Source organism: Panthera tigris, chromosome A2 (genome assembly GCF_018350195.1).
Source record: "Panthera tigris isolate Pti1 chromosome A2, P.tigris_Pti1_mat1.1, whole genome shotgun sequence".
Taxonomy (NCBI): domain Eukaryota; kingdom Metazoa; phylum Chordata; class Mammalia; order Carnivora; family Felidae; genus Panthera; species Panthera tigris.
Window position 1 is genome coordinate 53,594,040 of NC_056661.1, and position 16,935 is coordinate 53,610,974.

The 16,935-nt window shown below is 39.1% G+C and overlaps 1 protein-coding gene across 3 annotated transcripts in view; it reads right to left on the minus strand.

Annotated features, from left to right (window-relative positions):
- The window catches only part of RAF1 (Raf-1 proto-oncogene, serine/threonine kinase), an 82,820-nt gene that overhangs the window by 21,362 nt on the left and 44,523 nt on the right, over nt 1–16,935 (minus strand). For 2 of the 3 annotated variants that reach the window (XM_042979532.1, XM_042979533.1), the window contains exons 2-5: nt 9,307–9,539; nt 4,585–4,697; nt 1,619–1,721; nt 1,145–1,302 (exon numbers count right to left, since the gene is read on the minus strand). In XM_042979532.1, the coding sequence (XP_042835466.1) occupies nt 1,145–1,302; nt 1,619–1,721; nt 4,585–4,697; nt 9,307–9,513 (581 nt within the window). In that variant the 5' untranslated portion in view covers nt 9,514–9,539. Of the gene's footprint in view, nt 1–1,144; nt 1,303–1,618; nt 1,722–4,584; nt 4,698–9,306; nt 9,540–16,935 lie in introns of those variants that run through there. The other variant, XM_042979534.1, reaches the window with a different exon arrangement.

Here is a 16,935-nt window from a genome sequence, read left to right on the forward strand (position 1 = left end):
GAGGAAAAGAGATGACAACATTAATTGGGCATCTTCTTTCCACAAGATGAGCACTTGTGCTCGGCAACTTCACGTGCTAGCTACCTCAGCTAATCCTCACGAGAACCCTGCAAGGAAGGCAATCCCCTTTCCTCATATGAGTGAACTGAGGCTCAGAGGTGGTTAGTTAGTTAATGGAAACACTGAGATTCTCACCCACTTCTACTAAACTCCAAGCTTGTGCCAGTTCGGCTACGCAAGCAAACACAATGTGACTACTACAAAAGCTTTTAAAAAAGGTGTTCCCGTCAGGGTTTAATAACATTCCCTTTGTTTTTCTAGTACTCTCAAAAAGGGATAAAACTTTGACTTTTCATGTATTTTCAATTTAAACCTTACTAAAATACACTTTGTATGAAAATATATTTTGGGAACTGGTTTGTCTCCTGAGGGATTCAAGTACCTTTTGAGGTTTTACATTTACATCATTTTATTTCATTTCATTTTATTTTTAGGTTTATTTATTTTGAGAGAGAGGGAGAGCACGAGCAGAGGAGAGTCAGAGAAAGAGGGGGTGAGAGAACATCCCAAGCAGGCTCCACATTGTCAGCATATGCCTGATGTGGGGCTTGAACTCATAAACTATGAGATCATGACCTGAGCTGAAATCAAGAGTCGGACACTCAACCGACTGAGCCACCCAGACTCCCCTACATTTATATCATTTTAAAACTGACGTCTCCAGTTTGAGGTGAAGATAATAGCACCAACTATGCTTTCTGCTCCTTCTCAATAACAAATGTTTAACATCATTTAACAAAATAAAGAGTTGTGCCCGCCAATAACCTAAAAGATGATACTGTTAAGAGAGAAAAGCCAAGTCTTTTGGTTTTCTTATCCTTTTGCTCTTTGCCTCAGTGAGTCACAGTACACCAATCTCCATTTGACAAACAGCAATCCCATCTGCTTGCTTTAGAGGTATGCCACACTCAAACTCCCTGGTTTCACAACTGTCATGCGGCTAAAGTAGATGATATCCAGATCATGACAATTTACTTAGTAAGTCTAAAACCCAGACTCGTTGGTCAAATATACAATAATACCTTCAAGAGAGTTTTTACCTCCCCACCTGCTTATATTCTTTGAGAAAAGAATGGTGCCTTACAAGAGTTGTCTGATATTACTCCAGTCCACACACATAGTAGGTACTTTGGTGCTACAGTGCTCATGAAATTTGTAGCCACAAGTCTGACATCGAAATCCATTTAGCAGGAACTTCTGACAGATGTCACAGAAGGCAAGCTTCAGGAAGGTCTTCCGAGCCTGGAAGAGGTGTAAATAAATGAAGAATGACAAAAGACAAAATAATTTCTTTTTTGGCCCCCAACAGATCCCATACATCCAAAAGAGACCTTTATAAAAAAGAATCATACTTCCAACATTTGTAAAATTCACTCCTAGAAATTAAAGTATATATGTGACTAATTAAACTTAAATTGCCTTACTGTAAACATCACAAAACGACAGCTTTAGATAATCCAACAATGCATATGCTTTTGCTTATTACCTCTGAGAAAGTCCAATTACACCAGCTAAAACACCCAACACACCACAAAAAAAGAAGAGCTCCACAACTTACAAAGTTGTGTGTTGTGAGGGGAACATGATCCAGGAAATCTACTTGAAGTTCTTCTCCAATCAACGAGGTGGCATCAGTATTCCAATCTAAACGCGCTTTTTTACTAAAGGCAATTTTTAAAAACATATATAAAAGGCAAATATTTAAACAAGGTAAGAGTTCAACGCCAAATAATAACAGCTACCACTTATCTCATACTATATAAATATAAAACTTAATCTCAGACAATACTAACTTATTTAACTCATACAACAAAGCTATGAAGTAAGCATTTTATCCCTATCTTAAAAATGAGAGAATTAGGGCCCCAAGAAAGTAACTTGTTCAAGGCCACACACCAAGTATAAGAGCCTATGTTGGAATCCAGCTCAGCTGGACTCCAAAGCTTATACTCTTAGAATAAAGTTTCTTTTTTTTTTTTTTTATTGTCTATTTTTTATTTTGAGAGAGAGAGCACACACAGGGGAGGGACAGAGAGAGAATCCCAAGCAGGCTCCATGCTGTCAGCACAGAGACAGACACAGGACTTGATGGGGCTCAATTCCACGAATGGTGAGATCATGACCTGAGCCAAAATCAAGAGCCAGACACTTAACCAACTGAGCCATCCAGGTGCCCCAGAATAAAGTTTATTTTAAAACAATGAACTATATGGGAATGCAAGCTGGTGCAGCCACTCTGGAAAACGGTATGAAGCCTCCTCAAAAAACTAAAAATAGAACTACCCTACGACCCAGCAATTGCACTACTAGGTATTTATCAAGGGATACAGGGATGCTGTTTCGAAGGGACACATGCATCCCCATGTTTACAGCAGCACTATCAACAATAGCCAAAGTATGGAAAGAGCCCAAATGTCCATCGATGGATGAATGAAGATGTGGTATATACATACAATGGAGTATTACTTGGCAATCAAAACGAATGAAATCTTGCCATTTGCAACTACGTGGATGGAACTGGAAGATATTATGCTAAGTGAAATTAGTCAGAGAAAGACAGATACCATGATTTCACTCATATGAGGACTGTAAGAGACAAAACAGATGAACATAAGGGAAGGGAAACAAAAATAATATAAAAACAGGGAGGGGGACAAAAACATAAGAGAATCTTAAATAAGGAGAACAGAGGGTTACTAGAGGGGCTGTGGGAGGGGGTATGGGCTAAATGGGTAAGGGGCATTAGGGAATCTACTCCTGAAATCATTGTTGCACTATATGCTAACTAATTTGGATGTAAATTAAAAAAAAAAATTTAATTAATTAAAAATAAAATAAAATAATGAACTATAACACTCTCATGATAAAGTAAATATGCAATAAATTGGACTCTGTGACCTTAAAATCCTGTAAGAATACTAAAATACTACAGTGGGGTATAAATATTGCTGTAAAAGCAAAATTTAATCTTCAATAGCCTACTTCAGTCTAGCAGATACATAAATACAAAGGAATCACAAATGAAATTAACAATAGGCTCACATCTGTAGAGTTGTTTGCAAGGTCTGTAAGGTGACAGGGGACTTAACTGTCTCAACATTTACTCTGACACCATTCTTTCTGTGCCTAGAACAAACAACACAGAAAAATAGATACACTAAAGTAAAAAGTTACCAAAAAAAAAAAAAAAAAAAAGCAGCTCCTTTCTCATGTCTTGTGTAGTCCATCAAGTCCATCAGGCCCACTTCTTAAAGAAAGAATATTCTCATGTAGGGAGAGAACACATATATAGCATAATTCAAATTTCTCCCTTTGCCTACCAGAAGCTGATTCCAGCCATTCTTCTGGTTATCCAATAGTAAATAATCCTTTCCTTAATATAATTCCCTATACAAGGACTCCAAAGTCCTACTTCATCCTAATGGAGAGAGACAGGGGCAGCCCTGTGTCCTTAGTCTTCAGGTGCTATCCATCCAGTAGAGAAGCTAGGGTAGCTCTAAACCAACGTAGCCTTGGACAAGACTGGACAAGCCACTCAACGTCTCAGAATCCTTCTAGTCTTTAAGGAGCACTACAGATTGGCTCTGGACCAACCTGGGGCTATACCCAGATAAAGCTGACATATGCTTCAAATATCTGCACTTCAACAAACTACCTCCTACACTGAGGGGAACAGCATAGTGGAATTTTTGCTTGCCCTTTTGAGTTAACTCATTTCCTAGGCTATTCTCTCAAACTGGGAAACTCCTTGAGACAGAAAAGATGGTGAGCTGAAGATCAATAACAGAACTAGCATTTTTCAAGAAGAAAGTAAAGATTATTTCCCCCAATTTGGGGGGATAATAATGGATAATTATGGAAGCTATAGGGTTTACTCCTAGCCTTTGATGGGATGCTTCTATCAAGCCACCAGCATTAGAAAGAAGATGAACTATGGATCTTTCCTGAAGCAGAAATTACAAATTATACAGATTGAGTAAACATTAACTGTTATAAAAATGAATGAATGAGGGGCACCTGGCTGGCTCAGTCAGAAAAGCATGCAACTCTTGATCTTGGGGTAGTGAGTTCGAGCCTCATGCTGGGTGTAGAGCTTACTTAAACACAAACTTAAAAAAAAAAAAAAAAGACTGATGGAGTGAATTACAAGAGAGTTAATCTCTTGAGGATAGGATTCTTTAACTATACATAATAATGCAAACACTTTCTGAGTATCTATTCTGTCTACTGCATTCCAGGAAAAACAAAAATTTTTGCTTTCAAGAAACATATTACCTTACACTACTGTTTCCATCTATGGAATACTATCAACACCTAATATGTATTCTTTTTTCAGTGCAATGTTTCAGCAATAATTTCAAGTTTTAGTATTTTATTTTTCTCAGTTGTCTATGAACAAGGGTTATAAATACATAATATTCTGTGACAAGCTAGCACACTTTTTTAAAAATACAAACTTATTATTTGAAGCCAGCAGCTCCTTACTAGTATGAAAGAGAATCTGACTGACTTTTGAGTTCTTACCCTTTATGTTCATGGAGAAGTCTGAACACTGCACAGCACTCCGGCTGCAGGCCCCTCACCTTGAGTGCTTTCATAAGGCAATCATGCAAGCTCATTCCATTTCTCACATTGACCTACAAACAAAAAGCCATCTTTAGAACCAACAAAGGCTGCACATCCTTTGATAAGCATAGTAATAAATGCACCAGTCTGTAAGGGTATGTGAAGAAGATTTATGACAGCATTGTTTGTAATGATAAATACACACATACACACACACACAGGAAATAGCTGGAATGTCCAGCAATAGGGGAATGCTTAAATAAAGCCTAAAATATCTGTATATGTCACATTAAGACACTACTATATTATTTATAATGACCTAAAGGGAAGGATGTCCATGATTTATCAATTGTGGGAAAATATTTTTCAGAATAATACAAAGAATAAGATTACTTAAAGGGCAGGGAAACCCATATATGTTTACATATATTGTATGAGTATGAAAAGACATACCTCTAGCTATTATCAGAAGAGAGTGGTTGAGAAAGATAAAATTATCACATTTCCCTTCACACTGGTCTAATTTGTTTGACTGACTGAAATGTACATGCAAGCAGGAACATCCACCAGAAAAGAAAATAAATCAATCTGATCTATAAACATGAGTTTTTCTGATCAAAACTGCATTTCAACCTGTTTTCAACAACAGGTTTGTTATCTTCCTAACAAAAATTCCATCTCATATACATTTCACACTAGTAAAGGCAAGCAGACCACTGTTAATTTAAATAAACATGCACACCATTTCAAGCAGCCTTAGTGTATGTCCCTCCACATTGTCCTGTACCCCATCCTCAAAAGCTAGGCAGGCACTCAGAGGCCTAGTAGGAAGTATGAGTACCTGGAGTACTAACAATGGCAGCTATATAAAAATTTCAACTAATGGGGCACCTGGGTGGCTCAGTCAGTTAAGCATCCAACTCTTAATTTTGGTTCATGATCTCATGGGTCGTGAGGTTGAGCCCCTAGTCGTACTCTGCGGTGACAGTGAGGAACCTGCTTGGGAATCTCCCTCTCTCCCTGCCCCTTCCCTGCTTGTGCTCTCTCTCTCTCTCTCTCAAAATAAACATTAAAAAATTTTTTTTGAATAAGACTTTAAGAGTTTTGATAAAAGCCCCATACATTTTGTTTTTAAAGCCAATAAAGTTAATTAAAACTGAGGCAACTAGAGTGAGTATGGCCAGTAAGGAGAACAAAATGTAGATCTATGGTACTTGTAAATTGCCCACAGTGGAGCTCCTGTGCTCAGTTAAAGTGTGACAGCTGACAGTGGCCAAACCAGCTCCTTCCCAAAGGCAGGTAAGAGCATATGTTTGGATCTATTTGAAAAGTCTAAAGTATTTATTTAAAATGTTCCATAGCAAGTTTATTTTAGGTTTCTTGAAGTAGTTATACCCTTAGACCCACTAACTTACAGTTTTCAGGAAAAAAAACTAAGTAAAAGTGAGATACACTGATCTGAACTATGAAGATAAGACATCAAGAATGAGGACAATGAAGACTAACAAACACACACTAACAGAATCATTACTTGCATCAAATACTATGCAGTAGAGCTTTGAAAAATATAAGGTGCTATATCATTAATCTTCATTAAAGTCACAGACTCTAGGGGCACCTGGGTGGCTTAGCTGGTTAAGCGTCCAACTTCAGCTCAGGTCGTGATCTCACAGTTCATGAGTTTGAGCCGAGTCAGGCTCTGTTCTGACAGCTCAGAGCCTGGAGCCTGCTTCAGATTCTGTGTCTCCCCTTCTCTCTCTGCCCCTCCCCCACTCATGCTCTTTCTCAAAAAAATGAATAAACATTAAAAAAAAAACAAAACCACATACTCTAAGAGCTAGATAGTTCTTTAAATATTTTCTAATCCAAGTGGGGTTCCCAAATGTGGCTGGCATTAGAATCATCCAAGGAACTTATGAAAATAAAGATTCCCAGCTTCTCCCCTCCAACACATCCAAGGATTCTGATTAAGTTGAACTTGAATGAAGCCCAGGAATCTGTATTTTAGCCGTCAGTTGATTGTAATGGTAATTAATGGTCCTCAGCTATGGTCCAAGCACCCATCTAATAACAAGGAGTGGCAAAGAGACACATATTTACAAAATAAATGACAAGAAAAAAATTTTTTTTAACTTTTATTTATTGTTGAGAGACAGAGACAGAGTGCGAGCAGGGGAGGGGCAGAGAGGGAGACACAGAATCTGAAGCAGGCTCCAGGCTCTGACTTGTCAGCAGAGCCCGACGCAGGGCTTGAACCCATGAACCGTGAGATCATGACCTCAGCTGAATCGGACCCTTAACTCACTAAGCCATCCAGGCGCCCCAAGAAAAAAGTTTTTGTAAAAGCAACTCTAAAATGGTGTTCATGGGTAGCTCAGTCGGCAAGTGTCTTGGTTTTTAGCTCAGATCATGATCTTACAGTCCATAAGTTTGAGCCTCCTCATCAGGCCCTGTGCTGATGGAGCCTGTTTGGGATTCCGTCTCTCCTCTCTGCCCCTCACCTGCTTGTGCGCTTTCTCTCTCAAAATAAATAAATAAACTTTAATTAAAAAAAAAAAAAAAAAAAGAAAGAAAAAGCAACTACCAATTATACTCCTACAATTATTTAAATCATATATATACACTTTCTGCCATTCTCCTCTCTACACCTCCCCATGGATACATGTTGAAATTAGTTAAATCTTATTTCTGGAGCCTACTAAGTGATTAGGAGGGTCATTTTAGGTTCCAAGCAGTGAAGTAACCTGGGAATGATTAGAAACTGCTGACTCATGGTGCTGGCCAGTAAATGACTCCTTCCACCAATGCTCCCCTGAAGATACGTGCCAGCTGAAAGAAGATGGTCCATCTCTGGTCAAAGAAATGGGAGAAACTAATTTTATCTGCTAGAGCCTTAGGAGAAGCCAAGCTTCCAAATCACTTGTTCCCAACTACCGATTGTGCTCAACTGAAAGCTGTCAAGGGCTACAAAGATGTAGAAAAATTCAAATAATCATAGCTACCATTTTACTTATGAATCAGCTACTGTATATTCAGCATGAGCCTCATTTCATTAAGGTGAGGAAACAGGGGCTCAAAATATTATGTAACTTATCTAGACGATAATAAAAGGCAATACAGGGATTTATATTTGAGCGTGGTTGTCTTAAAGGTCCATATACTTAATTAATCATTATGCCAAACTAAGTTTCCCAGTCTTCCAGGCAACCCGGCAGGAGATGGGAATGGGGAAGACAGGCACAGTATTAGCCTGAAGCAGTACCACACGGTCTTCAGCTAGTCTTAGCTTCCCATTACATTCACACTTCCCACCTGGGCTCTCCATTTAAGGTTAGAAAGAAGATGAATGGGGGCGCCTGGGTGGCTCAGTCAGTTAAGCGTTTCGGCTCAGCGCATGATCTCACAGTTTGTGAGTTCAAGCCCCGCATCAGGCTCTGTGCTGACAGCTCAGAGCCTGGAGCCTGCTTCGGATTCTGTGTCTCCCTCTCTCTCTCTGCCCCTCCCCTGCTCATGCTCTGTCTCCCTCTGTCTCAAAAATAAATAAAGCTTTAAAAAAAATTTTTTTAATAAAAAATAAAAAAATAAGAAGATGAATGAACAATAACAGTAAGTAAAAAAATCACCTTGCAAATGAAAGGCCACTTTTGAAATATTAAGGAGGTTATTACTATTTATTTTGCCAGCCATTCAACTTTTATTTTTAGGAAGGGGAACAAAAATAATACTCAAATACCTTTTGAGTTTTGCCTTCAGTTTAAAATGTATGTAAAGGTACAACACTATAACTGGGAGTCTCCTTCTTAAGTTCACAAAAGAAGTATAAAGGAATTTATTAGTAAACTGGGAGAGGGGAGTGGAACTGTCAAAAACAGAACTCTGGACTGGACTTTCCAACCTCAGAACTTTGTCTCACCCAGGTACAAAGAAAAGCCCAATGCACTGATTTTACTCAAAGAATGGGGAGTGGGAAAGGAGGAAGCATGGAAGTTTTTGAACTAAGGTTTTCTCAAATGTTCCACCAAGCAAAATTAGCACAACTTCACTTTCCTTTTTTAACCAGGTGGGGTTTTTTCCACCAAGATAGTAAGGAACTATTTTGAGCAGTTATTTCTCAGAAAAGTTAGAACTCTATGTCAGAAAACCAAGTGGCAGTGTCCCACCATGATGCTACTAGTATGAACCTGTTGCTGGTACTACAAAAATGAACTGTGCAGACATAACTGGCTAGTGTCAGTGCCCAGGAAAAGAGGAAGATGCTGTGCTTTCTAAGCTACCTCTAGCTTTGCCCAGGGCCTACAAAACTTACCAAAATAATTTTTTCTAGGTAATTTTATTTTCTTCTATATACTCAACTATAACATCCAAAAAATTTAAGTGAGCATTTTGCTTTAATATCCATAATACCTATATACATAAAATTGACTGGAACAGTCTAAGGGAGCTTTTCAAAAGAAGACATTCCAGGCGAGAATAACAACTGAAGGAAGGCCAAGGGGTGGGGAAAAGTGGGAGGTATGGAAGGAACATAGTAATATAAAGCAATAAAATCTGCAACTGGAAAGCCAATTAATAAAGACACTAAGTGACAATTTTGCCTGTCTATAAAGTGAGTGAAATTATCCAAAATGCTTTTTATAGGCAGATGGCCAGCTAAACTTACTGAGAGGAACATTTACATACCACTGTTCTTTGCTTGTTTGGCAAGAAAACACGGATAGTGTTGCTTGTCTTAGAAGAGTCCGCAAGTTTGCCATCATCTGATGCCCGACGCTGAAAGCCAAATGGCTGAACTATTGTAGGGGAGATGCAGCTGGGGCCATCAAACACTGCATCTTTGAATCCAAAGCCATTGCTGATCGTCTTCCAGGCCCCTTGTATGTGCTCCATTGATGCAGCTTACACAACACTTAAACCTAGTTAAAAAAAAGACAAAAATTTAATTCTAGAAAAAAGCAACTCAACAACATAGAGTAATTGTGAAAATAGTAGTATGTGGACGTTCTCATAAGTAACACCCTCTGCTTAACTCAATTAATCAAAAACTTTTATGTTAGTATATTTCCATAAAATATTTCATAGACAACTCAAAAACGAGAATAGGGAATAGGGATCAAAAGATGTATCAAGGGTTATACCACCACTTATACCAACCTGGAACATAGGCCCAGCCAGGTTTCCTGACTTCTAGTCTAACACTTTTTAAATTACATTTCTCTTCTTCTTTAGTTATTGTATTTTAAGTGTGAGTGACTACCCTTGCATATCAGTAACATGTGAAATTTAAACAGGTGAAATTTTTTAAAAAAATGTGTAAGCCATAATTTTCTGCCTTAAAGGAAGAAAAAGAAATTAGTATGTCTAGGATGTGTATTAGACACTGATATATAAATTATCTCATTTAATTTTTTTATGAAGATCCCAAATATTTTAAATTCCTTCCTCCATCCACTCTTTAAACAAGGCACAGAAAAATCACCACTACTTGCTGAAGAGCACCCAGGTGATAGGTAAAATAACCAGATATACATATGTTTAAATTTAAAGTCCATAAACTTTCCACCATAACATTCACATTTCAGTTTTGGTACAAAAATGAAGCTTACAAACAGGAGCAAGCAGAGACAGTCACCGAACCAAAAATAACCAAATGTTTTAACTGGGCAACAAGAAAACTGCAACAGTAGTCCACAGTCACACAATGGTGGTAAGACAAAGAGTGTGCAGTTAGGACACACAACACCCTGACACTGACTGGGAGTCAGCAATCATGCAGAAGTGAGGTTTATCTCCTTCTTTAGAAAAGGGTGAGATTGATAGGGAATCCCATCCTTCTCACACCTTCCTCCCTTAGAAACTTATTTTGTCTTGGGGCGCCTGGGTGGCTCAGTCGGTTAAAGCGTCCGACTTTGGCTCAGGTCATGATCTCGTGGTCCATGAGTTCAAGCCCCGCGTCGGGCTCTGTGCTGACAGCTCAGAGCCTGGAGCCTGTTTCAGATTCTGTGTCTCCCTCTCTCTGACCCTCCCCTGTTCATGCTCTGTCTCTCCCTGTCTCAAAAATAAATAAAAAACGTTAAAAATAAAATAAAATTAAAATTAAAAAAAAAAAGAAACTTATTTTGTCTTATTATTAATAATACCTACCATTTACTACTTGCCTACTATATGAGGCAATACATACTACATACATCCCACTCACATTATCCAACCTAATCCTTAGAGAAATACTCTAGGTAGGACTCACATCCCATTTTACATCTGAGAAACTTTCAAGATTGACTTAGTATTCAATTGCACTCTAGGAATTTATCCTACAGAAGTGTAAGGCAAGTGTTTAAAGATATATGTAACAAACAATCATAAGGAAAAAGAGAGGGGGCAAACCAAGAAACAGACTCAAGAAACTATGGAGAACTGATGGTTACCAGTGGAGAGACAGGTGGGGGGGACACAGGTGATGGGGATTAAGGAGCACACTTGTGATAAGCACCAGGTGTTGTATTTAAGTGCTGAATCACGAAATTGTACACCTGAAATCAATATTACACTGTATGTTAACTAAATTTAAATAAGAACTTAAAAAGATACATGTATAAGCATCTTCATTACAGCACTGTTCATATCCTTGAAAAACTGGGAAACCAGGGACACCTGGGTGGCTCAGTGGGTTAAGCCTTCAACTCTTGATTTCAGCTCAGGTCATGATCTCACGGTTTGTGAATTCGAGCCCCACATCGGGCTCTGCACTGACAGCGTGGAGCCTGCTTGGGATTCTCTCCCTCTCTCTCTCAAAAAAAAAAAAAAATAGATACACTTAAAAAAACTGGGGGACCAAATACTTAATAGGGAATTCAACAAACGTTAATATCTATGTGATAAATGAAGTAATTTGTATGTGCAGATGGAAAAAAGCCATCCAAGACAAAATAAAAGATGCAAAATATATTTTGAATCTTTTATATTAATCTAGAAAGAGGGAGGAAAATCTTGATTTATAAAGAGGTGAGAAAACCTACAATAATAAAGTATTAACAGTGATTGTTTCAGAAGGATTGTGAGAAATTTTTACTTTTTATATATTACCTATCTTCTTTTTGGGGGGATCTTTTGTGTGTGTGTTTTACTATTACAACTGTAAACTTCTATAAAGCCTATTTTATTTGTCTAAGTGGGAGGCAGGACAAAATACCACAGACTTCAAGTGTCAGGACTGTCACACATTGCCTCCCACCTCCTCTGACATATAAACCTGAGCCCCCTTCACAATCCTAATTCTATCCCTCCATTACCATGAGGTCATTTTTTAGGGGCACCCACAGCTCTTCCTTTCCCTATATCTTTCTCCCCAACTAAGAGATGAATGAATTTAGAACCAGATGAGAGGGAGAAAGATGAAGAATGAGGGCTCATCTGAGCATCTCACTAGTCTGAAATTATGTGGCTCCTATGATCTAGATATAGAGCACCCAGAGCAACCTTAAAGATGCAACTCAACATATTCCTCCTCTACTGAAGACTCAGAATATAAGCCAAACTCCTTTGTGAACACATCAAGCTTAAAGTCTCAGGACTTTTGAATTTCTTGTTCCCTTCACCTGGAAGGCTGACACTTTCAGAAACAAGCAAGTTGGCTTTTTCACATGATTAAAGACTTCACCTAAAAGATTACTTTAGAGATGATTTCCCTAGTCATCCCAGCCAAAATACCCCACCCTTTCCAACCCCCATCAAATAACCCTGCCTGTTTTCTTCATGGCACTTACTACTATGTTAAATTGTTCACAGATTTAGGTTAGTACCCTCCACCCTCCTTCTGCTCCACAAGGGCAGGACCCTGCCAAATCCCATTCACTACTGTATTCTTAGTCCATAAGAATGGACTAAGGACATGAAGGCACTCAAATATTTATTAAATGAATTAAGTTAGAGACCAGAATGATGCTGCAAAACATAATTTTTTTATAAAACAGATCTGTTAGAACTAGTAAATGTGAATTAAATCTCCATTTAGTAGTACACCTTTAAAAAAATATCGACCACTAGCAAACGACAAACTGTAGTAATAGCATCCTAAATTTCATTGAGGATGGGGGTAGAGACTGTACTATAAACTATTAGCTAAAGAACCCAATTACAAGACTTAAATGTGGCCTAACTCCAAAAACATACTTATTTTATGATGAATTCTAAGTCTTGTAAGCACTTAGAAAATAACACTGCCAGTGCTTACTATAGAATATACTACAACAACTGTTAACCAAAAGTACACCCACTTCAATTCTCAAGTTTTAGATTACTTCTCATTCATTATTTTTATTTTTCTGTGTGTTTATCAAATTCACTTACTAGGCTAAGAAGCATGTTAAGAGTGTTTCCCAGCTTTTCTCACGTCACTCATACAAAACGATGATTCTTATTTGTAAGGCATACTCAGGTCAACAGAGAGGCTAGAAAGGCCAAGAGCCCTACTAACTGCCCTCCCTGCCCTCCAATAGTGATAGAGACACCACTAACCTGTTCCTCATTAGAAGTTCTAAGCCAAGGTATTCCTTAACCAGTTTACTAAAGGGCACACATCTGAAAATAAGAAAAAGCTTCTAAAAACCATTCAGCATCAACCTACTTGTCTTAACTGAAGACATTCAGAAACCCCATTAATACTACCCTCAAATAAACATTAATATAACATAAATGCAAATCTAGCCTCTGTATTTATCTCTCCCTGATATGCTGACCAAATCTCAGCTAAAATTCACATAAACACTCACAATACATATCTAGAGACATACTAAAACTAGATAGTCCAAAACAGAAATCAGCTTCTAAATGTGAAGTCTTTCACAACTCCAAGGAAGTTTCAAAACAAATGCATTCTCTTATGAATGGAGAAATTCACTATGTTAGAAAAAAAAAATCATTCATTTAAAAAAAAATTTTAATGTTCATTTATTTTTGAGAGAGAGAGAGAGAGAGAGAGAGAGAGAGAGAGAGAGAGAGAGAAGGAGGGAGGGAGGGAGGGGAAGGGGCAGAGAGAGACAGACACAGACTCTGAAGCAGGCTCCAGGCTCTGAACTGTCAGCACAGAGCCCATCGTGGGGCTTGAACTCCTCTGAACCATGAGATCATGACCTGAGCTGAAGTCAGATGCTTAACAGACTAAGCCACTCAGGAATCCCGAAATCAATCATTTTTAAAAAGATGTATCTCCCTATAAAGGATTACTATTTCTAATATACAAAGATCTCCTAAAAATTAACAAAAACATGAACAATGCCACTGAAAAAAACAGGGAATTAAATTCACAGAATAGAAACACAAGGCCACGGGGGCACCTGGCTGGCTCAGTCAGTTAAGGATCCAACTTCAGCTCAGGTCATGATCTTGAGGTTCACGAGTCTGAGCCCCACGTTGGGCTCTGTGCTAACAGCTCAGAGCCTGGAGCCTGTTTCGGATTCTGTACTCCCTCTCTCTCTGTCCCTCTCCTGCTTGTGCTCTCTCTCTCTCTCAAAAATAAACAAAGACATTTTTTAAAAAATTTTAAAAAAAGAAACACAGAGGCCATAAACATACGTGATTTGTGTATATATATATACACATATATATACATATATATGTATATATATATATATACACACATATATAGTAGAAAAATGTGAAATTTGAAAAGTAAAATACTATTTTTAACATCAGATTTATAAAATATAAAAGACAGAAAAGGAAAACATCCATCACAGGCATCTGAGGAAATCTACTTCTCATACTTGCTGGCAAGACTGTAAACTTAATCTAACAATCTAATAGTTTCTATTAGCCGTTTAAATATTTGAATTCATATACCATTTGACAATCTATCTTATAAGGGAAAAAAACCCAGCCAGCACTACAGAAATACCCAGCACTACTAAAGTACACTGGAATATTTACTGCAGCATTATTTGTAATGTCAATAAACTGTCAACAAACTCCCATCAGAGCCAAAGCCATAGAGCTAAACAAGAAACAACTTGAAAACTAGTTTACAAAAGCAAGACCTCCCAGGGAAGGATTGCCACCGCAATGTACTGGCTAAAGGTCTAATTTAGAGAGTATTTATCCAGGGAAGCTTGAGAAGATTGTGGAGTAGGAGGATCCTAAACTCACGTCCTCCTACAGCAACATCAAGGCTGCACCAACATCAAGTGCAACTCACTCTGAAAATGACCCAAAGACTAGCAGAATAGTACTGTCTCAATTAAAGATATTTTTTAAGGGCCATATTGAAAAGGTTAAGAGGGGCAGAGACAGCTGGGAACCAAACCCCCAGGGTGGTGACTCACAAGCAGAAGGGATATCACAGGCAAGCAGGTCTTCCCTGGGGAACAAGAGAATCTAGCCCTACATAAAGCAATCCCCACCCCAATCCTTACCCCACACAACCCCACAACATCTGGCTTTAAAAATCAGCAGGGCTAGGGGCACCAGGTGCCTCATTTGGTTAAGCATCCAACTCCAACTCAAGTCAAGATCTCACGGTTCCTGAGTTCAAGCCCTGTGTCAGGCTCTGTGCTGACAGCTCAGAGCCTGGAGCTTGCTTCGGATTCTTTGTCTCCTTCTCTCTCTGCTCCTCCCCTGCTTGCACTCTATCTCTCTCTAATAGAAATGAACATTAAAAAAAAAAAAAAAAAAAATCAGCAGGGCTTAACTCCAGGAGAGCCAGAGGGTTTTGGAAAACTGAGACTCTACTCTTAAATGGCCAGCACATATCATGCACTCCAAGACTCAGCACAAGGACAGCAGTCTGAAAAGAACCTGGATTATTTATGAAGGAAATTTACTGACTAATTTTAGGGTGTGTGCTGAAAGGGCAGGGATCTGTAGGATCTTTCTCCAGGAAGGGAAAGCCTAGTGGATGTCTCCCCCCTACCCCACCCCCTTCAGCTTAGCTGGTGGGAGTCAGTTCTGACACCCTCCTTCTACCTTGCTACCACCAGTCACCTGCCCCAGTGTTCCCCAGTGAAGCTGCCCCACTGCTATAGCAGGTGACCCTCCAAAACCGCTCCCATCCTGCCACAACAAGTGGACATCCTCAGTGGGGACCAGCAGCCCCCTAAAACAACTTCTGCCCCACCACACCCAGTGGGCAGCCTCAGACATGACTGGTGCCCCTCTCACCAGCACACCCACAACAGCCAACTGTGCTAGGAGCCAATCCTGCCAACCAGTGTGTCCACCGTAGTCACACTCAGTCACGGTAGCCAGACAGGCTGAGGACTAGCAACATCAACCTGCCTAAAGCAGTCACAGCCCAGTTGCAACAGGAGGGCCACACAGGAGACACCTCTGAAACACCTGGTTCTGGTGACCAGGGGGGATTGAACTACTAGGCCCCACAAGTCACCTTCTACTTAAAGTCACTACTTTCAAGACCAGAAGATAGAACTGACCTATCTAATACACAGAAAGAGAGAGTCAAACAAAATCAGGAGACTGAAGAATATGTGCCAAATGAAAGAATAAGACAACACCTCAGAAAAAAGAACTAAATGAAACAGAGATAAGCAATCAAAGTAATGGTTATAAAGATACTCATGGGACTTGAGAGAAGAGTAGATGAACTCAGTGAGAACTTCAACAAAGAAAAAATATAAAAAGAACAAATCAGAGCTGAAAAATACAATAACGGAAATGAAAAATGCACTACAGAAAATCAACAGCAGATAAGAGGATGCAGAAGTACAGATCACTCATCTTGAAGACAGCACAGTTGAAATCACCAAGCTAAATGGCAAAAAGGAAAAAAAAATTTTTTTTTGAGAGGGAGAAGTAGAGGGAGAGAATTTTTTTTTTTTTAATGTTTATTTGAGAGAGAGATGCAAGCGGGTGGGGGGGGGCGGTGGGGGCAGAGGGAGAGAATTCAAAGCAGGTTCTAGGCTCCAAGCTGTCAGCACTGAGCCCAACACAAGGCTCGAACCCATGAACTGCAAGATCATGACCTAAGATTAAGTCAGAAGCTTAACCAACTGAGCCACCCAGGCTCAAGGCCTGCTTAAGCAGGCTCTAGGCCCAGCGAAGAGTCCAACACAAGGCTCAATCTCATGACCTTGGGATCATGACCTGAGCCGAAATCAAGAGTCAGATGCTTAACTGACTAAGCCACCCAGGTGCCCCCCCAAAAAACATTTTTTTAATGAGGATAGGTTAAGAACTCTGAGACAATGTTAACTGTAATAACATTAGTATTATAGGGTTCCAAGAGAAGAGAGAAAGGGGCAGAACTTATTTGAAGAAATAACAGCTAAAAATGTCCCTAACCTGGGAAAGGAAATGGACATC